Source organism: Carassius gibelio, chromosome B9, assembly GCF_023724105.1.
Source record: "Carassius gibelio isolate Cgi1373 ecotype wild population from Czech Republic chromosome B9, carGib1.2-hapl.c, whole genome shotgun sequence".
Lineage (NCBI taxonomy): Eukaryota > Metazoa > Chordata > Actinopteri > Cypriniformes > Cyprinidae > Carassius > Carassius gibelio.
In genome coordinates, this window is record NC_068404.1 from 29269705 (window position 1) to 29293617 (window position 23913).

At 33.3% G+C, this 23913-nt stretch overlaps 1 protein-coding gene across 1 annotated transcript in view; it reads left to right on the forward strand.

Annotated features, from left to right (window-relative positions):
* The window catches only part of egfl6 (EGF-like-domain, multiple 6), a 43724-nt gene extending 24668 nt beyond the window's left edge, over window positions 1-19056 (forward strand). Inside the window, exons 4-15 of the mRNA XM_052565112.1 lie at window positions 398-675; window positions 3516-3622; window positions 4578-4670; window positions 5874-5993; window positions 6497-6616; window positions 7080-7214; window positions 10724-10846; window positions 11645-11887; window positions 15939-16013; window positions 16104-16199; window positions 16818-17080; window positions 17952-19056. Coding sequence (XP_052421072.1) covers window positions 605-675; window positions 3516-3622; window positions 4578-4670; window positions 5874-5993; window positions 6497-6616; window positions 7080-7214; window positions 10724-10846; window positions 11645-11887; window positions 15939-16013; window positions 16104-16199; window positions 16818-17080; window positions 17952-18059 — 1554 coding nt within the window. The 5' untranslated portion in view covers window positions 398-604 and the 3' untranslated portion in view covers window positions 18060-19056. The remainder of the gene's footprint in view (window positions 1-397; window positions 676-3515; window positions 3623-4577; window positions 4671-5873; window positions 5994-6496; window positions 6617-7079; window positions 7215-10723; window positions 10847-11644; window positions 11888-15938; window positions 16014-16103; window positions 16200-16817; window positions 17081-17951) is intronic.
* The last annotated feature ends 4857 nt before the right edge of the window (window positions 19057-23913 follow it).

Genomic DNA, 23913 nt, shown 5'->3' on the forward strand with positions numbered 1-23913 from the left:
TAACTAAAACTAATAAAAAGTAATGGGAAAAATACATATTAACATATTAAAAAATGCTAAAATAGCAAGAACACAACAACATTACTAAAACTTTACCTAAACAAAGAGAAAACAGAAAATATTAAAATAAAATAAAATTTGAAATATTAACAAAATCTATAAAAGTATATCAACTAAATAACACCGGTACTACAAAAATGTCAATTTGTGAAAAAGCATAATTAGTCAAAATGAATAGCTTCATCATAAATCTTTTGTTGAAAGAAATTGCTCTTTGTTATGACTTTGTCCTTTTTTTTTAATAGCCATTGAGTAAATTCTAATTTGATTCAGTTTTACGTTCATGAATCATAAGAGTGTATTCTTTCATCCAGAATCTGAATTCCTCTCGAACCAGGTTTTCTTTCTCCTGGAGCGTGAAGTGAGACTCCATCAATCGAGACGTCACAGATTGAGTTTCAGAGAGAAGATGTTTGAAACACCCCCACGAAAGACTTCCAGCCCTTCTGTCACTCAGCACAATGACATCTGGAATTCAGCAGGACGAGAGAGAGACTCACGAGACGAGAGGACAGCACAGGAACAAAGAGGACTGCTTTAAAACATGAAACATTCGGCGTGGATCAGCGCTCTGTCATTCCTGCTCTATTTCTCCTCAGGATCTGCAGATTACAGGTAAGTTTGAAGTTAAACTGCCTCTGTTGTGGAGAAACCTGAGCTATACTAATGCTCATACTGAGATCTCTGAGTTTGGTTTGGAGGCTTTAGTTTGAGACATTGTTGAGATCTTTTCTGTAACTCTAGAGGAGATGCATGGCAGATTATTTAGGTATTTTTTTAGGAGAAACATCTGAGAAGTAGAGTAGATTGTTCTTCATTTATGGAGATTTATGGAGCAGAAGAATTCATAAGTTAAAAGGCAACATTAATTACTGTGCAAAAATGTTTATGACCAATGCAGCCTTTTTTAATTAAAAGTATTTTTTATTATTGCTTTTATAGCCATTTTAAATGCATAAACTGCAAAAAAAAAAAAAAAAAGAAAAAAAAAAAAAAGAATTCCTAATAATAAAAAAATAAATAAATAAACAAACAGCAAAACTGAAAAATAAAAAAATACAAATTAACTAAGTAAAAATATATGTTAATAGAGTGAGAGAAATAAACTAAAATAAAACAAAATAACAATATTATTTTTTCTTATCGCATTATTTTAAGCAAAAACTCACTTAATTTTGGTGCATTTTTCAGAAAACATTACTTAATATCTGAATTATTTTTGCTTCTCAAGTAAATGTAATTAATGGAAGACAAGACAAAAATACACTTTAAAATAAAGTTTCGTCTGTTAACTGCATTAGTTTACATGATTTAACAATCACAGTTTGATTCACAGCATTTATTATATCTTTTTATATCAATATTAATTTCAAAATGTACTAATACGTTGTTAAAATCAAAGATTGTACCTTATTTAATAACATTTTTATGAGCCGGCATGATCAAATAATAAATAATAATAATAAATATTGCATTTTTGTACATTAACTCTTGAATAGTTTTAAAATTCTACACCCATTTTTTCAGAATGCAGACATTCAGATGAATTCAAGACATTAACAAAACTATGATAATTAAATAAATACAGAATATATATATATATATATATATATATATATATATATATATATATATATATATATATATATATATATATATATAATATATACATGCATAAATATATACCTTTAAAATATTATTATTTACTAACGTTAATGAAGATGAATAAATACTGAAACAAATGTATTGCTCATTGTTAATGTTAGTGCATTAACTAATGAGATGTTATTGTAAAGTGTTATCAAAATGTGACTTTACTCTGATTACTTCAATTGAATCAATGGATTTCAATAAACCTGTTAATTGTTAAGTTGAAAGGCTGTTAATCATCAGCTCAAATCACTATTAAACACAAAAGTAGCTGTAAGTGATGCACAAGCTTGAATAGATTGGAAATATTGGTGCAGTGTTTTGGTAAATGGTTTGTGAAGCTGTCTGTGCTGATCTGCCAATGATGAGCTGCTAATTCTGGCCGTAATGAGCGTTGGCCACCTGTTCACACGACACGCTCCCATTTGCTGCTCTACAGAGTTTATTTCCGTCGGTCCATTAATTCACCCCGTCCCGCTGGAGTCCGGTCCAAATTTAGAGATCAACATGAGAAGCACTCAGGCTTACAAACATCTGGAACCACAGAGAGGATGTTGCGCACTCAATAAAAGCAGTTCTGTCTGTTGTTTTGACATATTTTCTGTTGAATCAGTTACTGTGGCAGGTAAAATATTGACTTTAGTTGCCTCTCTGTTGCTAGGCAGATTAATTGTGAGGGGTTCCATTATTCTAGAGAGCATCTGATTGGATGAAAATTTGTGTAGTGCAGGATGAGTCATCAATATTATTTTTATGTTTATTTGTCCAGGAAGAGAAAAAAATATAAAGTATTAAGACTTTTCAGAGCTGTTCATGTCATGAGACACATCAACCAAACAGAAAAACGATGATGATAATTATAAAAATGCTAAATACTGGCCGATATATCGGCCAACCACTAATTATTGTTTTCATTTTAGTAGTACATTTGGAGATTGGAGGTTATTTCAAATATAACATGACATTTAAAAATGTTATTTGTTAAACATATATCAATAAAATAACTGAGATTGATACATGCATTCGTAAATGTTCATAAATCGTTCATTATTTGATGCATTGTGCACTGCTGCAATTTTATTTATTTACAAAATCTTCCTATTAAGTGGCAAGAAATCTCATATTATAATCAGACTTTTAAAAATGTAACGGGAATAAAAAATAATAATACATATATTAAGTAAAAGCTCACTTCAAAGCCATAAGCTCTTCCAGGCAATGTGAAAACCTGTTCAAGTAACTGTCAGTGCAAACAACACACAGCTTCTGCTCCTGATCCATCTGCTGAGGTGTGATTGCGGTGAATAGTGAGGACGGTTTAATTATAGCAGACATGTGTCCAGGAGATTTTAGAGGTTCCTGTAGGAGGCATCTGTTAAACCCTTAAAGAGCCATAAACGCAGAGGATCCTGCATCCTGTCTGATCAAATCCCTGCTGGATCTTCATGTGTGTTTCCTCATTTCTGCTGCTTTTACAGCTGGAATTAGTCTAGGAAGGTCACAGGTCACCAGAGAGAGACTTTTACCTTCAAATCATGGCTCATTTTCACCTGAAACAACCCATGATCTTCTAAAAGCATAAAATGTGTCCAACTAGTCATAGCAGTCCTTACACTGAAAAAAATGGGTGTAGAAACGGTTTATACTCTGAATTTGATAGTAAATTTATATGTTTTTTATATTAACAATAATAATGAAGAAAAAATATCTTATATTGTGATTTTTTTGGATCATATCTAAATGCCTTTTTAGAAATCCTCCCACTTTTGTGTGAAACTGAGATGTTTCTGCTGTTTTGTGGAAAGGGAAAAGCGTCAGATCCCAGCGGGGAGTTTGGCGGGCGTTTGTCGATACGGCAGCAGACTGGAGTGCTGTTATGGATGGAAAACAAACAGCAAAGGACACTGTGAAGGTAAAATTAGGAGAAATTGACATTTATACAATGTGTTTTTTTTTATTTAGTGACAAGGATGTATAAAATGTCATTTTAATTGCAAAAAGTAAAAAGTAATAATCAAAGATTATGAGAATAAAGTCACAATGTTTAGAGAATAAGCTAAATAAGAGCAAAGTCATTGCATTTTGAGATTAAAGACTTAAAATTTTTATAAAGTCAAAATTACGAGAATAAAGTCAGAGAAATACAGGAATAAAGTCACATGCGAAATAAAAACAAGTTAAAATTAAAGTCATAATAATTTGAGCAAAAAGGTCAAAATGACCCGAACAAAGTCTTAGCAAAACAAGATTAAAATCATAATATTTAAAAAAAATAATGTCTATTTAAATAGTGACAAGAATGTATGTGTACGATGGATTTTTAGTGCCATGTAAAAATAAAAATAAAAATAAATTCCAGATTACGAGAATGTGTAGAATTGTGAGGTTAAATTTATAATAGTTTGATAAAGTCAAAATTACTCAAATAAAGTTGTATCAATAGAAGAACAATGTCTTCAACTTGTGAAAATAAAGTCAAAATTATAAAAATAAACATCAGTATGAGACTACTGATTTTATTCTCAAAATATTAAAACTACAGTCTCACTTTATTCTCATAATCTTGTTATTTATGTATTTACAACAGTGTTATATGATTGTACTTACAGTGATTGAGAATTGTTCATGAGTGTAGCTAGTCATTTACAATATGGAAACACTGGGTGAATGCTCCATCCACAAACTCATAGAGTACAGTGTGATATGTTCATGACTTCTGCGGTTTGGTGCTTTTAAACCACACTGAACTATGAGAGGAAGTCTGGGAGAACAGAAGTTGGCTTCGGTTTCCAGATGTGTGGTTTTGTGAACGGATTTGACCTGTGCTGTTTCCTTTAATATATCTGTACCGTTGAATGTTTTACCAGCTCAGTGTGACCTGGGCTGCAAACACGGCGAGTGTGTCGGACCCAACAAATGCAAGTGCTTCCCTGGATACACCGGAAAGACATGTAGTCAAGGTTTGTGCCACTGCTATTTTGAGTTTTGTTTTGTCAAATGTAGAATTTGTTTATGATATTTTTAAAATGTTTAGTAATTTTGTTGTGTTTTCTGTAGTGCTGTTAAACGAATAATCGCGATTAATCGCATCAAAAATAAAAGTTTTTGTTTACATTATATGTGTGTGTACTGTGTACATTTATGTACACATAAATACACAAACATACAGTATAGATATTGAAAATATTTACATGCATTTACGTATATATTTATATTCATGTTAAATATTAAATATGTTAAAATATATTAATACATATATACAAATATAGACATGCATATGTGTGCATTTATATATACATATTAAATATACACAGTAAACACATATATTATGTTAACAAAAACATTTATTATGGATGCGATTAATTGCAATTAATTATTTGACAACGCAACATTTTCTCATTTTTATTTTATTTATTATTTATTACACATATATTTTTTCTATACTTTTATATTTATGAGTTTTAGTTCTTTGTTTAGTTTATTTTATTTAGTAACTTCAAATAAAACTAATGTGTGTGTGTTGTGTGTGCGTGTGTGTGTGTGTATTGTTGCTAAGTTTGTGTGTGTGTGTGTGTGTGTGTGTGTGTATTGTTGCTAAGTTTGTGTGTGTATTGTGGTTAAGTTAAGGATTTTTATTTCAAGTAAGGCTTTTTTGCTGGTTTTCCCTTGTTTGTCTTTGCAAGTGATTCAGTGCATCAGTAAACTGTGAATCAAACTGAGTCACAAACTAATTCATCCCAAATACGTTCGTCAGATTAGTTCAAAAAGAATGATTCATTTGCGCGATCTGGCATGGCTAGTTCGGATTTTAAAAGCTGATAGAAAACACACACACACACCATGGTTCCTGAAATATCATGAAGGAAAACAAGTCTCATATCAGTGTATAGTAATCTCTGTTGTCAGGTAAGGATTTATCAGTAATATTTTACAGTATGGTCTGATTCCTCTGCATCATGGCTGATAATACTAATGATTCATTCATCACATTGACACTGCATTGTGAGATTACATGAGATATATTTTACCAAATGTAGTAGGTCATCCATGCATACAGTAAATTCCTAGACTGTACACAGTTTTTATGCTATTTAATGCAGAAATAATATGATGCTTTGTGCACAGCCTTGGACTAGCCTGTCTGTTTCTGTCTCTGGGTTCAGATCTGAATGAGTGCGGTCTAAAACCTCGGCCCTGTGAACATCGCTGTATGAACACGTTTGGTAGCTATATGTGCTACTGCTTAAACGGATACATGCTGATGTCTGATGGCTCCTGTGCAAGTAAGTGACTGTGCTGCAGTATAATAGAGTAACCTCTTAAACTTGTGGATCCAAGGTCAATAAGCTATCATTTTGAAGCTAAATGAGTATTAATATTGCACATTATTGATGTAAATCTTATGTTTGCTTAATGTATGTATACCAATTATTTGCACAAACTCAAAATGTAATATTAATTACATGCACCAAAACAAGTGCATAGAATTTATTCCATATAATTGAAGAAATGTTAACAAATAGAACATTAATCACCCGAATGGTGACTTATAATTGGTAACAGATAATTGCATGTGCTCATAAGTCGACATGCTTTAACCAAAAACACAAATGCTTTAAGTGCAATGGATTATGAGTGATCAAACTGAGCATGTTCATACTAAATGCACATACTAAATGACCTAAAAGTTGACTTTATTTAACAATATGATGTCAGGTTTTGTACACGAGTTATTTGAATCAGCCTTCGAATCTGAGTTAGTGAAGGTCTGTGGATGTTCCTGCAGACTCAAGGACCTGTTCTCTGGCTCACTGTCAGTACGGCTGTGAGGAGGTGCAGGGTGAGGTCCGCTGTCTCTGTCCGTCTCCTGGCCTGCAGCTGGGATCTGATGGGAAGACCTGTGAGGGTGAGAACAGCTCAGTGACACCCGCTCTTCAGACCAAGCTGTTGTTATACTAACTGCTCACTCACTGATGAGAGTGATGGAGCTGCTCAGTGCAAGTCAGGTTTCAAGTCTGGATTTGCTCTGTGTTTATCATACCAATAATAACTTGACCTCTACGTCTGATTAAATGATATTGCAGATATCAGATTATTTAAATTTTGCTTAAAATAAACCTGATTTACCCAGAAATATCAGTGAATTTTAGATTTCAATTTAAAATAAATTAATAAAAGTCAAATTTTCTGTCTCCACTGGCAATTAGTTGAATTTATGCTTAAAATGAGATTTGCCAATGAGGTCAGAAAAAACGTTTAATTAAGTGATTTTGTTCTGACCTCACTGACAGATATTTGTTCCAATTTCAACAAGCAAACAGACAAGATGCCTAATCAACTCTCGTTGTTTCCCTCATTTTCTTCTTCAGACATTGATGAATGTGCAAGTGGGAAAAACCAGTGTCCGTTCAACCGTCAGTGCACCAACACATTTGGAAGCTACTACTGCAAGTGTCAGACGGGTTATGATCTCAAATACCTCAATGGGAAATACGACTGCATTGGTAAGAAAGAAACTATTGTAATTGACTAAATAATAGAGTGCAGCTGTCGTGTTTTAAAAATACTAATTCCATTTTTCTACTTAAAAATTTGAGGTTTAAATCACTATTACTTGCTGTGAGTGAATTAAAAAAAAAAAAAAAGATAAATCCTGCATCATTTTTTTTAAATGTTGTGTAACTCTGAAGTTGTTTATTGATAATATTTGCTTCTGTAGAAGAAACAAACAAAAACTTCTTAAGGAAGAAATAATTATTCATTCAAATATTATAATTATTTAAATGTTAAATCGTATTAAATGGCAAAATTTTATGAAACTTGTTTCAGAACTTTTCACAAAGAATTCTGACTTTTTCTGAATATAAACTTAGAACTGCTAGATATAATCTCAAAATTGTCAGATATAAACCTGAGAACAGTCTGAATTGTGACATATAAACTTGCATTTGAAAGAAAAAAACAGTGGCAGCTGGCACACCTAAAAATAGATGCAGAACAATAAAAAATGTTTACTAAACTTGGGCTATTGTTGTTTACTTAGAATATATATATATATATATATATATATATATATATATATATATATATATATATATATATATATATACAGGGGCGTCGCACCCGTGGGGGATGTGGGGGTTTTAACACCCACACTTTTCCCGGTGAGAGGGTTCGACACCCGCACATTTTCTGCAGTTTTTCAGCAGTTTTGCACAAACGCCTTACTACAGTCGTTCCTCCGTTTCTCTGACCGCTCTTTGTCTGCGCTCGCCGCGGCTGCCTCCTCCCCCCTCCCTCTCAAACTTGACACCGGCTTTGAGTGTGATCGGCTGATGATTGGCTGTTCTGCCTTAAGTCCCGCCTCTCTTGGGGTGTTATCGGTCAGCTCGTGCTGAGGAGGCGGGAACTTATGGTTATTTACATCTCCCTTTTCCAGGTACTTTGAATGAGTGTTTATGCTTTAGAGGTTTTTAAATAAGCTTGATATGTGTTTGGGAAGATGTTCTGTTAATCGTTTTGTTGACATGTCGAGTGTTTTCGGTATTATATTTCGTTTTTTAGAATAATGCTAATTGCTATTATTGGGATATTGTTTGCATACCTGTTGAAGAACTATGAAATTAAAGTGTATATTATTTTAATGTTTAAAAACAGTAAATTGTTACATTATTTATACCACCAGAGAAAAAAGCTTTGTGTGGGCGTTTTTTTCTCCCCTTTTCTGATTTTGCGTTTTTTTCTCCCCTTTTCTGATTTTTTTTTTTCTTTTTTCTTTTTTTTTTTAATGTAGGATTATTTTTTTCCCAGCCAAACGCTGCAAGCCGGAAATCCCGCACAGTGCCAGAGTCCTTTAAGCCCTGCATTTTGTACCCCTCTGTCAATGTGTTCATAATTTTTATTGTTTATAAACAAACCACATCCATCCCCCACACTTTTGAAAAGCTTGCTACGCCCCTGTATATATATATATATATATATATATATATATATATATATAAATTTTTTTTTCTTTTTTTTTTTTTTTTTTTTTCGCGAATCGGTTGATTCAGATCGGCACTTCGGAGCCTGTTCGCGAATCGGTTGATTCAGATCGGCACTTCGGAGCCTGTTCGCGACTCGGTTGATTCAGATCGGCACTTCGGAGCCTGTTCGCGACTCCGTTGATTCAGATCGGCAGTTCGGAGCCTGTTCGCGACTCGTTTGATTCAGATCGGCAGTTCGGAGTATGTTCGCGACTCCGTTGATTCAGATCGGCAGTTCGGAGCCTATCGCGACTCGGTTGATTCAGATCGGCACTTAGGAGCATGTTCGCGACTCGGTTGATTCAGATCGGCACTTCGGAGCCTGTTCGCGACTCGGTTGATTCAGATCGGCACTTCGGAGCATGTTCGCGACTCGGTTGATTCAGATCGGGACTTCGGAGCCTGTTCGCGACTCGGTTGATTCAGATCGGCACTTCGGAGCCTGTTCGCGACTCGGTTGATTCAGATCGGCACTTCGGAGCATGTTCGCGACTCGGTTGATTCAGATCGGGACTTCGGAGCATGTTCGCGACTCGGTTGATTCAGATCGGCACTTCGGAGCATGTTCGCGACTCGGTTGATTCAGATCGGCGCTTCGGAGCATGTTCGCGACTCGGTTGATTCAGATCGGCACTTCGGAGCATGTTTGAGATTTTTTTTAAATTCAGATCTGGACATCGAAGCAGGACGTGTTTGTCAAACAGTTAATTGGTGATAAATTAATATTTGGACTTGAGGCTTTTTTTACCTGTTGATTCAGCATGTACATGGACCCACACACAAAGGTGGACACACTCTAGTCTAGACGGATGCCAGGTAGGGTGACCACCCGTCCCGCGTAGCGCGTGCGCGTACAGCGTTTGAGCCCAATACATGCGTCCCACAAATTGAGACTGTGTCACGCATAATCAATGCTTGCTCAAAAAAAGTTGGTCGCTATATCTGGAGTCACCAACCCGTCGATCGCGGGCGACAAGTCGATCTTGGAAGCATTTTAAGTCGATCGCGAAGATTTTTCAAAATCTGAGAAAAAAAGGTGCGAGCCTCCGCTGACTGCGCGCGCACCTCCCGAAACAGACGAGACATTTATACTTGACACAACTGTTTTAGACTGAAAACCAGACAATACAACTGATTTAGACGCGGGTGCCGGTGTGATGAGATTTACTAATATCCGTCTTTTCGGGCATGATTGTTTTAGGCCTGTAATTGATTGATTATTGAGGTAATAGGGATGGCACGGTTCGCTGAAATAAAACCCCAAACCGTTCGGTTCACCACACACGGTTCGGCACGCGCTTCAACTTAAATCTGACAAAGCATCTGTAATATCATCTGTAATATGGCTTGCTATAAATGGCACGTAAAAAAAAACAGTGTTCAGCTAATAAATGTTTCTGTTGATGCATGCGCATTCTGGCTTCCCAGACATTACAAAAACATGAACAAAAGATCTATATTGAGCAACTACAATTCATTTTAATCCTATAATTATATATTATAATTTATTTAAAGTGAATAAATTGTAATGAAAAATAAACAAAATGAAATAGCTAAAGTTCAAAATTATCGTATTTGGAAGAAAATTATTACATTTAACAATTAACTACATTTTGACACGACCTGCAAATTAACACTAGGAGTATGGTTGGACGGAAGCAGTGTGACAAAAATACTATCCCATAATTTTGCACAGTAATCTGACAATAAATGTGGCACACCCAGATTTTCATATGCACACCCAGAGTCTCTTTTCTGGCTACACTACTGGTTCATGACTAAGATCCCTTTAATAAATAATATATGACATGCTTGGAGAGAATTATAAACAAAACTTACTGAATCAAGGCCCATGAAACAATGTGCATTTACTCTTATGCTTTATATCTATTACATATATGCATTGCATATGCAACTGAAAGATGTGAAACAATGATAAGAATGATTCATAATTTGAAATGTTACACTAAAACTCACTGTATTTTCAGATATAAATGAATGCGTGTCCAACACACATAAGTGCAGTCATCATGCGGAGTGCATCAACACTCATGGATCCTACAAGTGTAAATGCAAGCAGGGTTTCCGTGGCACTGGATTTGATTGTTCAGGTGAGAGACAAAATCAATCATTAGAGCAATCAATCAATTGCTTTTGGCTGAAATATACACCACTAGTGATGAATTTGGACACGTACTGGATGTATGTTTCTCATGATCTTAAAGACCTTAAATTCTTCAATGCTTCAAATTATTCTTGTAGAATATACAGTAAATCAAAAATGTAATGCATGTGAGAAATTCTTAACAAAACTAAATGCAACAATGCACCTCAAGAAAATTATTTATTTTTATACTCTGAAATAATAATTATTTGACTTCTACTGTATATTTTGCATATGGTAAACTTTTGTGGGTATCTCTAGAAAATGCTGTAGGACTCATCAGCAGCTCCAAAGTGTTTCCTTTAATGCTTTGCAAATATAACAGGTAACGCTTTACAATAAAGTCTCATTTGTTCATACAATAGTTAATGTGATATCTATAGGATCAGACTATATATATATATGTATACTGTAATGTTACTGTATAATGCACTAAGGTTAACTAATTTAGTTAACTAACGTTTAAACCTTAATGTAAAGTGTTACCATACAAATGAATTATTGACGTTTGCGAATGGCTTCATGCACAACCAATGCACTTTGCATGGAAAAGACATGCAGTTATGGTGAATATAAAGCACATTAAATGATTAATGCAATAATGCTGCGATTGCATGAATCAAATAAACAGGCTCCATATATGCATTTTTGATTTTTAATGGCTCCAAAACAACATTCAACATCATCACTCAAGATTTCATTGCAGTTTTCTCATGCATTGAGATCCATCTTCTGTGTCGTGCAGCTACTCCTGATTTCCCCTCGAAAACCCGTATTTTGGGAGGAAGGTTTGACAACACCATCCCCGAGCCTCCACTCCGCCTGCAACCTTTCGACTACGAAGGCGAGGTCTACATCGGCCCTCCGGAGCAGAAACCTGTGTTTCCAGAGGAGGAGAAGTTTACTGATGAGGAAGAGGAGGAAGAGGAAGACGACACTGGAAACCAGCTGGAGAACGAGGAGCTGAAGCCCAGAGGAGACGCTTTCTGTGAGTAACACTAAAAATACTGCTCTTTACACTGTTGACACGCGTCGTCCTATTTACAGAGCACATACACTGAGTAATGTGCTGAGTCCAGATATACAGCTCATAAACACACAGGAGAGACTCAACTAGGCATTTGCGAGAGATATTTGTTACTGCAAGATTGGTATTATTGTGTTTTATATGACAGAATACATATGCAGAGCCAGGAATTTAGTGCAAAACTCTTATTTTAATGATATTTATGTACTATTATAGTATTCATTAATATTTAAAATTAGCCTTTTATTATCGTTTAAATTTTAACCTGAGTAATTTTACTTATGTGCTTTTGTAATTTTTTTGTATGTAAATATTTTACATTTATATATATATATATATATATATATATATATATATATATATATATATATATATATATAGCTTTAGTTTATTTTATCTTAGTTTTAGTCATTTTAATTTCAACTTAATTTAGTTTAGTTTATTTCAGTTATTGAAAGCAATTTTAATAATTTTAGTCTTATTTAACAAGAACAACAGTCATCTTTTTGTTTTATTCAGTTTTGTACTTCGACTTAAACTAAAGCTAGTTTTCTAGGCAAGTTATGAATTTAAAGTTTCCATCTAATATTATTTAATTTTATTTTATTTTATTTTATTTTATTTTATTTTATTTTATATTTTAGCTGTCTTTCTGTTAACGAAAATTGTTTTAATAGTTTTAGTTTTTGCTTCATTTTAGTACTTAAAATTAAACTTTAGTTAGTTGCAAAGTTTTTTTAGCTTAAAGTTTTTAATCAGCTATTTTTATTTTATTTTCAAGTTTTTGTGATTTTAAAGTTTCTCTTCTAATGTGAAATTTAATTTTCATTAAATTTGAATTCAGTTTTATTCCAGTTAATGATTTTCATTTTTTTTCTATATTTGATTGGTTTTAGTACTTCAGCTTATACCTAAATAAGTTACAAAAGCAAGTTTTCAAGTTTAAGTTTCATGGTTTTACATCAAATATATTTATTTTATTTCACCTTAACGTCTGTTCATGAAAATAATTTTTAATAGTTTAAAATTTGTCTTAATAATAACAACTCTAATTTTATTAGTTTAAGTTCTTTTAAGTACTTGAACTTAAACTTAAGTTAACTGCAAAGGCAAGTTTGGGGTTTTTATAGTTATTTTTCATAGTCTTAGCTATGAAATATGCAACAAATAATTAGTCTTATGTTTAGAGGTTTTCATACCTGGCTCAGGTATTTTTCCCCAAGCCCAGATCATGAGTGGATGAGCGAGGTCTGTGTTCAGGGCAAGCTGGGACTAAACCCAGGTGCATGTTCAGACAGGGACAACACCAATAACTTCCAATTCCACCACTGCATCTGACTCGGATTATTTCCCGTGAGAGGAAGCAGTGTTTGCAGGACGGTGTCAGGGTTTTGCTCTGGAGGAAATAACTGCTGCTGGAGCATTAAGTGCTGATTAAACTGCTCTGATGTCAGATACGTCTGAACACTGTTATCCTGCAGACTTCACCAATAAACACACAGGATTTATTTACATAATTATTTTATTCTGTAGGCATTTTCCACCATCAAATGTTAATACGTTGAATAGATATGAACATATTTTAAACTGAAAACTTAAATTGTTGTTAAAGACCTCGTTCTAGTTTAATTCCACTCACTTAAACTGCTTTCAGCCTTAATTCAATTTTAGGAATCTACATCTTTTGATTCAGTGTTATTTTATTATCTTTGAAATACTGTTAATATGGGTAGTTTTCTATTTCCTTTTAATTTTGAGTAAAAAAAAGTTGATAATACTGGCAATATTGATAATATTAGTTTTTTAATGTAATAAAAAAATAATAATGAATAATAATTTAAATGACTATATTATTGATATTTAGCTTAGTTTATTATTCATTTATTTATATATTTTTTCATACATCAAGTTATATTAATGATTATGATATATTGCAATTAGCTAAAATAAAATAAGCATTTATTTATTTATTAATTTATTTATTTTTTAAGTTAAAATGTATTTTGTTTTTATAAGTAACATTTTATTTTATGTTTTTGGGTTTTTAGTTAAATATATGAAACTTTTTTTTCTTTTAGTATTTTTTATTTCAGTTTTATTTTATTTTAGTTCTTCAACCAATTAAAAGTGAGAAATTAATTTTCACTTTCCAGCAATGTCTATTTCATTTCAATTGATTTCTTTCTCTTTTTTTTTTTTTATTTTTTTTTTTTTATAGTTTTAGTTAACAATAATAACCCTGTTTTGAATACAAATCCGATCAATCACACTGACACATGATCGACAACACTGAACCTCTGAATTTGTAAAAAATTATTATAAAAAAGTACTAAAATGGTAAAAAAAAAAAAAAAAAAAAAAATCCTAGAGCTGTCTTTCCAAAAACTACCCAAAACATTTTACAACGTAGTTTTGTTATTGTAAACAAAAACTAAAACTATTAAATCTGAAATAAAATAAAATGCAAATATTAGATGAAATAGCTCAAATCTCATCATCAGATTTCGTGAGTGCATTTATTTGTGCAGGAAAAATAACTATATGTTTCACACAATGAAAGGACATGTCTTAGAGACTCTAAATCTCTGGACAAGACTCGTGTCAGAGACCCGACAGGAAGAGACAAGCCCGAGACACAGATGAGCTCTGTCTTCAGAAACATCTTCCAGAGATGAGATTCCAGAGACAGAGAGAGCTCAAGCATCTTATTATCTGCATCAGAGCAGCTGTTTGACTGTCTGTCATCATCTCTCCATCAGTCTGCTCTCCAGAGTCTGACAGCTCAGACAAGTGTCCACATGCAGGATCCTCCTCTTCTGCAGATCTTCACTTTCTAGTGAGGACTTTCCCTCATTCACCAAGAGAAGAGCAAATACTGCCGTTTAAAGAGCTGGTTAGTCAACACAGTAGAAGCAGAATCCATAGAAAACAGACGAATATTGGTAGTGCAAAATAAATATAAACGTTTTTAAATATATAAAAATAATGCATCATTAAAATATTAAAGTGGGTTTACATAATATTGACCTCTAATTTAAATAAAATAATAATTCATATTGAATAATAATACAATAAAATAAATATGCAAAACAAATGTTTGAATTATTGTTTACATTTATTATAAATAAAATATTAAAATGATTAAAATAATTAATAGTGCAGTATTAAACAAATAATATATATATATATATATATATATATATATATATATATATATATATATATATACATATATATATATATATATATATATATATATATATATATATATATATATATTAATTGTGCAGTATAACCTTTTAATAAGACAATATATTTGTAAAAATCCATAGGAAAACATGAATATTGGTAGTGCAAAATAAATATAAAAGTTTTTAAATATATAAAACTAATTCATCATTAAAATATTAAAGTGGCTGACTGAAATAACATTAATAAAATAATCATTAATATTAATGTCTTTATGTGTAGTACGTAATACGTAATAATAATTCACATTTAATAATAATAATAATAAAGTAAAATAAATATGCAAAATAAATATGTTAGAATTATTGTTTACATTTATAATAAATAAAATATGAAAGTGAATAAAATAATTAATAGTACAGTATGAAAAAAAATAATTAATCTTAAATATTATACACTAATATACTAATTGTGCAGTATAACTTTTTAATAGGACAATATATTTGTAAACATCCATAGGAAAACAGACAGTGAGAAAATTACTTATTAATACTTATTATTAATTAGTTTTGAAGATTTTTACACAAAGCACTATTCCTTCATATTAAGTCCTGTTTTTATCAGTGCATTTTTCATTCAAGAGATGAAATGTTTATTTACATTATTGTAAATGAAGCTGGGAGCACATCAGATTCGGCTCAGTTTTCTGAGATCATCACCTGTGATCGTGATCATTATCTGCTGCGTTCGCTGTTCTTCTTTCTTCTGGTTTGACTGAGATGCTGGAAATGCTGTTTATGATCTGTGTGTTTTCCGTCTGTAGTTCCAGATGATCTTGTGCCTGTTTACGGTCCAGAGTCAGAGCCGAAGGAGATCCAGGCAGCGCCGCTGAAGGAAAGTAAGCGAACTCTTTCAGATTACATCCAAACGCTTCTGTCGTCCAGCATTCGGAGGATTTGAGAAGTGCTGTGTGTGTTTATTGGAGCAGGATTCCTGACAGACTGTGACTTTGATCGCGGTGCGTGTGAATGGGAGCAGGATGATCAAGATGACCTGGACTGGACCATCAGATATCACGAAAACGGTACAAACTCAAATCAGCTTTAATATCTGTCCACTGGGAAGATGAACACAAGTCATAGTCATATATCCCTCTCGCATATAACTCAAAATCCACATTGACCTCAAATAAAATAACAAAATAGTAGCTCAAAAAATAAATATGAACTACAAAAATAATATTTTTTTTAAATGTAATCACTTTCATATTTATTATAAATGTAACATATAGCAATATGATCAAAAAATTAATAAATCGCTCATATATAAATATATATTATACATACATTAAGATTATATTTTTACTAAATATTAAATATTTAAAGTACCATTAAAAGTACTATAATTTATATAATTAAAACATATATATTTAGTAGTAGTATAATGATATTACTGGAATAGTACATCAAAAATACAATAATATTAAACAATTAATATCTACAATATTAATAATATTTTGTTATTTGTGTCACTTGTCACTTACTATAATTTAATTTAATAAATATTTACAAAAAAACTGTATTGCATAACATTTGCATAACATAAAAAATTCCCCCCTTACAATATTTAAACTGTTACGGTGTAAATACAGTCCAATAAAAGCATTGCTCCTGACGGAGGCTGTTTGTCTTTGGTTCTTCAGGAAGGGAGTATTTCTTGGCTCTGGAGGCTCCTGTGGGGAACAGGAAGGAGCAGGCGAGGATGAAGCTGCTGCTGGATGATTACATGCGTCAGGGCAGCTTCTGTCTGAAATTTGATTATCGCATTCAGGGTCTGAACATGGGCGTCTTACGAGTGATGCTGGACACCAGCGCTGTGGCCGTGTGGGAGAGAAGAAACCCTGTGAACCGCAGCTGGCAGACGGAGCAGATCACCATCAGCTGGACAGAAGACACGCCGCACGCCGTGAGTTACACTTATACAGCATCTTAAGACTTGAGCCACTTCAGCCACAAACTGCAAAAAAAAATTAAAAAAAAAAAAATCTATCACTATTTATGTCTTGTATTACAGTAAAAAAAAAATCTAAATACTCTTAAATCAGGATCCATTTACTTTAGTTTCAAAAGTATTTACTTAAGTATTGTTTTCTGAATAATCAATCAAAATGATGTCAGAGTGTTTAAAATTAACAAATGAGGAAACAAATGCAATTGCTAGTCTAATTTATGTAGCTTTTTCTTGTTTTAAGCATTAAATTCACTTAATTTTGATAATTTTAAGTCATTTTGTATCTCACTTTTCTTGCACTAGAAACATGATAAAAATATTAAGATATATAGGAAAAAATAAAATGATTGGATGGTAAAAATGTCAAATTCAAAGATCTTGTCTCTATATACTGTATGTGTGTATATAAAGTAATAATAAATAATGTATATAATGCACACAGACACATAAATAGTATTTTTTAAGACAAGTTTATTTTTATTTTAGTCACATTAATATTTAATTTTAAAGTTTAAGTATTATTTACATATTTCAACTACACTGTAAAGAAAGAAAAATTAAATTCTGCCCAGTCCTTTTCATTAATTTAGCAAAAATGTCTATTTACAAAACAAAAATCTAAATTTGAGAATTAAAATATAAATACTATCAATACAGTACATTGTTTCATATAGAAAAATGACAATGACAAAAATACTGACATTTTTAGAACAAGTTACAAACAAGTTCTTGATCTGGTTTTGATATGCGTCTAATTGTTTGGCGTATCTTGCACTGATATGTTGGATGTTCTCCAGTATATTTATGAATGGTTTGGTTTCTCCAGGTCATCTTTGAGGCCGAGCGTGGGAGGTCAGCAAGCGGAGAGATCGGTCTGGATCACGTGCTTCTGATCTCTAGATCCTGTTCTGATGATAAATCTGACATCTTTTAGCGGCGACACAAAGGACATCGTTTAGATTGTAACTTTATTAACCATCTCAACAACAACAAAAGACTTCGCTGATTCAGCTGTTGCTCAGCTTTCATAATGCATGAAAATGAGGAGAATTACATTCATGTCAGTGTTAGTGATATTCTGTTTTCTGATTGTAGGTGGATAGCAGTCAATGTATGATTTTGTTTTACGATTTTGTACGATTAAGCTTTACATTTAACTATTTTAATAGATGCATTAATTTTACACTTCTATTCATAGAACTCTTTATTAATAATTTCAAATCAATAACTCTGCCAAGACTGTTTGTCAAGATGACAGCATCTCGTTAATTTTCTCTGTAATGAAATCGATATTTGGCAATGAAGCAGGCTAAAACCTTTTTGTACCATCAGCTCTGAGCTTGTTCAGTGGTGATATTTGACTTTTTTAATAAAACAAAATGAATCATTTTAAAATAATAAATAAATGTTGACCCATAATATTGGTTAGACGCTGTGCTGAATTTAACAAAGCTGTGATGAATCCCTTACCAAAAAGTAGTATACTTCAAGGTTATTTTACTAAGTATACTTAAGTAAAGTTCAAGTATATTTTTAAGTATACTTTATGTAGCAAGTATACAATTATGAGTGTTCTAGTAGTATACTTGTAAGTGTACTGTTTCAATACTCCTTGGGACTAAATAGGCCAACTTTCTAGTATATAAAAGTATACTTTTAAGCATACTTAAATTTTGCTACTGTTATACATAGAGTACACTACTAGTTTACCTCTATGTTTGTAGTTTGTACTGTAATTATACTAAAAGTGAACTTATAGGTTTACTGATAGTTTACTAATTAAATACTTTGTACACTTTGAAGTCTCAGTAAACTACAAGTTTAGTAGTTTTATACTGGAAGTATACTCGTAAGTGTTTTTTAAGTGAACTTTACATCCTACTTTATGTATACTAGTATGTCCCTATTTAGGTTTAAATTTGTATATATGTTGTTATTAGTGCTGTCAATCGATTAAAAAAAATTAACTAATTAATCGCACAATTTTTTAAAATTAATCGCGATTAATCGCGATTAATCGCAATTAAAAGACTGAAACTTTTTGGATATGTAAATGTAAAATGTAAATAATTAATGTAAACTCAAGACAAAGAAACTATTTAAATTCAAAATATGATTGTTTATTGGAATTTTTGTTTAACTTGTAACAATCAATCAATATCCTCCAAATTAACTGTTGGCTTGAAAGCCATATTTATTACAGAAATAAAAACACAGGCATGTAAGTACCATTTGAATTTCAAAACAATCAATGCCAATAATAGACAAAAATGATTTCCATGTTGAATTCTAAGTGGACTGCAAAAAAATTCCAAAGTATAGTCATTGCCAGTGCTTTAAGTGGGCCGGTACGCACCGGTACTCAGTACCGCCACTTCCAAATATAGCTCTTGAGCGTACCGCCACCTCTCCGTGCGCCCAGAACGTGCTTGTAGCGTACCGGTACGCTCATTTGGACATCTGTTTTAATAGAGGTCTTAATATTTTACCTGCACTGCCGATTTTCAGAGCGCCCTTCACAATGCAAGCTTCCTAATTCATCCCACCCAGAGCAGAAACTACATTACCCATTCACCCTTAAGTTATACAAGTGAATAGCGCATGTGTCGCTTTTCCCACTGTTAAGTGTCAACAACTCAACGTGGCCGGAGAAGGTGTGTGAAACTTGTTGTGAGTTATACTAAAGCAAAATCTTGAGTATTTATTGTCTGATAAACATTAAAAATTGTCTGCGGAGGTTGAGTCGTCCTGCAGCCCGCGCTGGCTGTTCATTTGATGCAGCATCTTTTTTCTAAGTTCTAAAAAAATACTGTAGACGGCAAGGCACAAATTTAGATATTCATTTATCTAATTAATCTATAGCCTATGCACAAAGACAATATGATCTTTTTGTCCCCTTTTTGTTTTAAAGCTTGATGAAGAGAGAGAGCGCAAGTTGCTGCAGCTGAGGAGGACAGTGATGCACGCGCACAGGAGTGATTGACAGTTCGCGGCACTGTGTACAAAAAATACACAATTATTTCGTTTATTTTCGTTTAAGCTTATTAACGTTAGCGTTACAGAAAGGTCTGATTTACGCACTGTTACAGTCATTGTTTTTTTTGTTTTTTAAACAATGACATTTGAGTTCATGATTTTAATGTTGCTGTTTCTTGTGGCAGACTGAATGAAGAGTAATGTTTCTTGTGGCAGACTGAAGAGTAATCCGGCAGAGTTTTATACTGAAACTTTCCGTCTAAAAGTCCTTCCTTGGTCTTATCCATATTTCTTTGCACGTTGAACACACATAGGCCACAACTGGAAATAAAAAAAACTGCAACCGCGTTAATTGCGGTATTTTTTTTTAACGCGTTAAATATTTCAAATTAATCGAATGCGTTAACGCGCTAATTTTGACAGCACTAGTTGTTATATGAATATCTGAACACACAAAACATCCAAAGAAAGAACAGGGTAGTTACCTTGTAAACAAAACAAACAAAAATATTCTAGCTTCATGCATTCTTAAAAAATAGAAAAAAAGAAATAACATTCTTCTTCACTTGTGTTTTTGTTGAAATTCAATACAGAAGATGTGTACTAGCGCCCTCTACTGTATAACAATGAAAACACGGATTCTAGGAGTATAGCTCAAATTTATTTAGACTTTTTGTAAGTATAAGTCAAGTATACTTGTCATTTTAAGTATATCTCTGAGGAGTAAAGCACATTTCTGAGAAGTACATGAAAAGAAAACTAAAGGCATACTTTCCTTCTCTTTTTTAAGGGATAGTTTACAAATTGATGATTTTTCAAGCTTAATATCAATTGAACCAACTGCTTCACAAAATAATTCACTGTTTTTTAAATTAAATAAAATTAATACATTTAGCAGACGCTTTTATCCAGAGCAGCTTACATTGCATTCAGGCTAACAATTTTCTCCTAACATGTTTTCTCTGGGATTCGAACCCCCAACCTTGCATTTGCTAACGCAATGCATCTCCACTTGAGCTACAGGGAAAGGAGAAAAATTTAGGGTTTAAAACACCACACACTGTTGATGCCTGCTGTACTGACTCGAAAATTGACTCAACTCAAATTCAGATTTCTTTTACCCCAATAGAAAGCATATTTACACTGAATCAGAATCAATCCCTATCTACTATATAGTGCACTTAGTGCCATTCACCATACAGAAAATACTAACTCTGTGAACAATTGACCAATTACAGCTGCCTTTTCAGAATATATAGAGAGCATTTGATTGGACAAAGTTTGGTGAGAAGCTGCGGTGCAGGGTGATGTTATCAAAATCCTTGATCCATAGTGGCTTAAGTCAGAGACTAAGTTTTGAACGCTTATATCTTCTAAATGCAAACTAGTTTATAGCTATCTTTAAGGCTGAAATATTCATACTAAAAAACAATAAACTTCCATTGATTTCATGGGGATCTGTCATCACTTACTCATATTCTTTCAGACCTACTGAATATGTCTTTCTTTATCTTCATTTCAAAGAGTCGATTCATTTCAAAGAGTTGATCAAACAGTTTGCAAACTGGTATGAATTGGTCCACGAATAGTTCAAAGCAAAAAGATTATTAAAACTACAAACCATGGAATTATCATGTTTTAAGAGATGAGTACTAATTTATGTATTAAGAAATGTGCTACTATCACAGAGTAAGAAATGAACATTTGTTTCTAAAAGAGTTTTTGGTTGCCCTACCCATAGTCTTGCACTGCCAGACCTTAAGATTGACAGCAGAAGGTTTGGGGACCACTTTGAATGGCCAAGGACCACCCAAGAGGCCAAAAACAGACAGATAAAGCCTGGGACACGACAAGCCAACTGGACATCGGACAACGTTGGCCAAGCAACTTAAAATGAAGAAAGTTTTTAACATTGTTTACCTTTCATATGTCAGTGTATATCTTGTATGTTCTTGTATAGGTTTCTCCTTCTAAATCCTGAATGTATACTATTGATAGCTGCTAATAAGTGGGACATTCACATTGACTCCACCGTGAAAAAGGCCCAGCAGAGACTGTACTTCCTTCGCCAGCTGAGGAAGTTTAACCTGCCACAGGAGCTGCTGAAACAGTTCTACTCCACCATCATTGAATCCATCCTCTGCACTTCAGTAACTGTCTGGTTCAGCTCAGCTTCTAAATCTGACCTCAGAAGACTACAGAGAGTATTCCGGACTGCTGAGCGAATCATTGGTACAACTCTCCCATCTATTCAAGAACTGTACTTATCCAGAGCGAGAAAAAGGGCTGTCAAAATCACTCTGGACCCCTCACATCCAGCACACTCCCTCTCTGAACTGTTTCCATCTGGTCGATGCTACAGAGCACTGAGCACCAGAACGACCAGACACAGGACCAGTTTCTTCCCTCAGGCAATCCATCTCATGAACCCTTGACAATAATTGTGGAACACACACTATTTATACTGACATACACTTATTTATCTTACACACATACTTAGTCTACACTTCAAATTTCCACATTTGAACAATTCATTCAGGGATCATACATCACTATAGTGATTTACATTTGTTACACAGCCTTTTGAAACTGGAACTGCTGTTCTGTTCTGGAGCAATGGTGGGTGGTTTCTTTATTTGCTATTCAAATACATTGATTTGACATTATAATGCCAATATGCACTGTGCCCTGGCCCCATGTTAGCAAACTAGCCAGGTACACGTGTTAGCCAGGTAACCTTACATGTGAACCAGTCATCTTGTCAATCTTACAATGTTTTAGCTAGTCATTAAGTGTGTCCCTGGCTTTAGGTTGCATGTCAGTATTTATGATTTCTTATACTTCCCAAATCTGATCATTACTAGACTATATTACTAACTCTGGATCATATTTCAGTAACTATACAAGAATATTTTGTGAAAGCATGGATGCATGATTTGTTTTATTTGTTTATCTATTAGTTATTTTCACCTGTAAGGATGTTAGCAAATGATTGTGATGATGTCGCCTATTGTTCTCTGTGTTTCAGGATGTGTCCAGTCTTTCCAAGGGGACAAAGAGATCGAAATTAAGAACCGAAAAGGACGGAGTCACCAAAACAACACCAGAAGCAGAATGTATCTGTTAAATTGAAATGTTTGTCAAATGCCAACACCAAACTGAAAAAAATACAAGTAAACCGAATTGTAGAAAAACTTGGAAGGAAATAAAAGATGAAATTCTACATGTTTGTGATATTACTGACCGATATTGGGGAACTTTAGATCAATTAATAGAATGTGTCAGGGATATGGATTTCTGGCCAGCTGTATTTTTCCTCTTTGTGTGTCTGTGCTTGTGTGTTTGTGAGGTGTGTGTCGCAGGGTGTGGCTGTGCACTCCTTTCTGTGGCTGATTTCTGAATGTGAGTCACCAGCTGCCAATCAACTCATCTGCCTCCAGTGTTTAAACTCTGGGTCTTCAGTCACTTTCTGTCAGATAGTTCAGTCTGCTGATGTGGTACTGTGCTAAAGCCTCCCAGTGTCTGTGCACCAGTTTTTGGGTGTTTTGTTAGAGTTGTAATTCTGTTTCTCCTGTGCTTTAGATCTCACTCCACCTGCATTCATCCTGCCACTCCCATTCAGCAAACTATTCTCTCTGCTCTTCCAACATGTTTGACCTGTTTGGTTTCCAGCCCACCTCATCCAACAATCTTTAACAGAAGAGGAGAGATCGATTGTGTTGCTTGACTTTTGGCAATACATCAATTTTATTTGCATCATTTTTAGTCTGTTTATACTTTTGGGTCCAAAGCTGACCTCACACTGACCACAG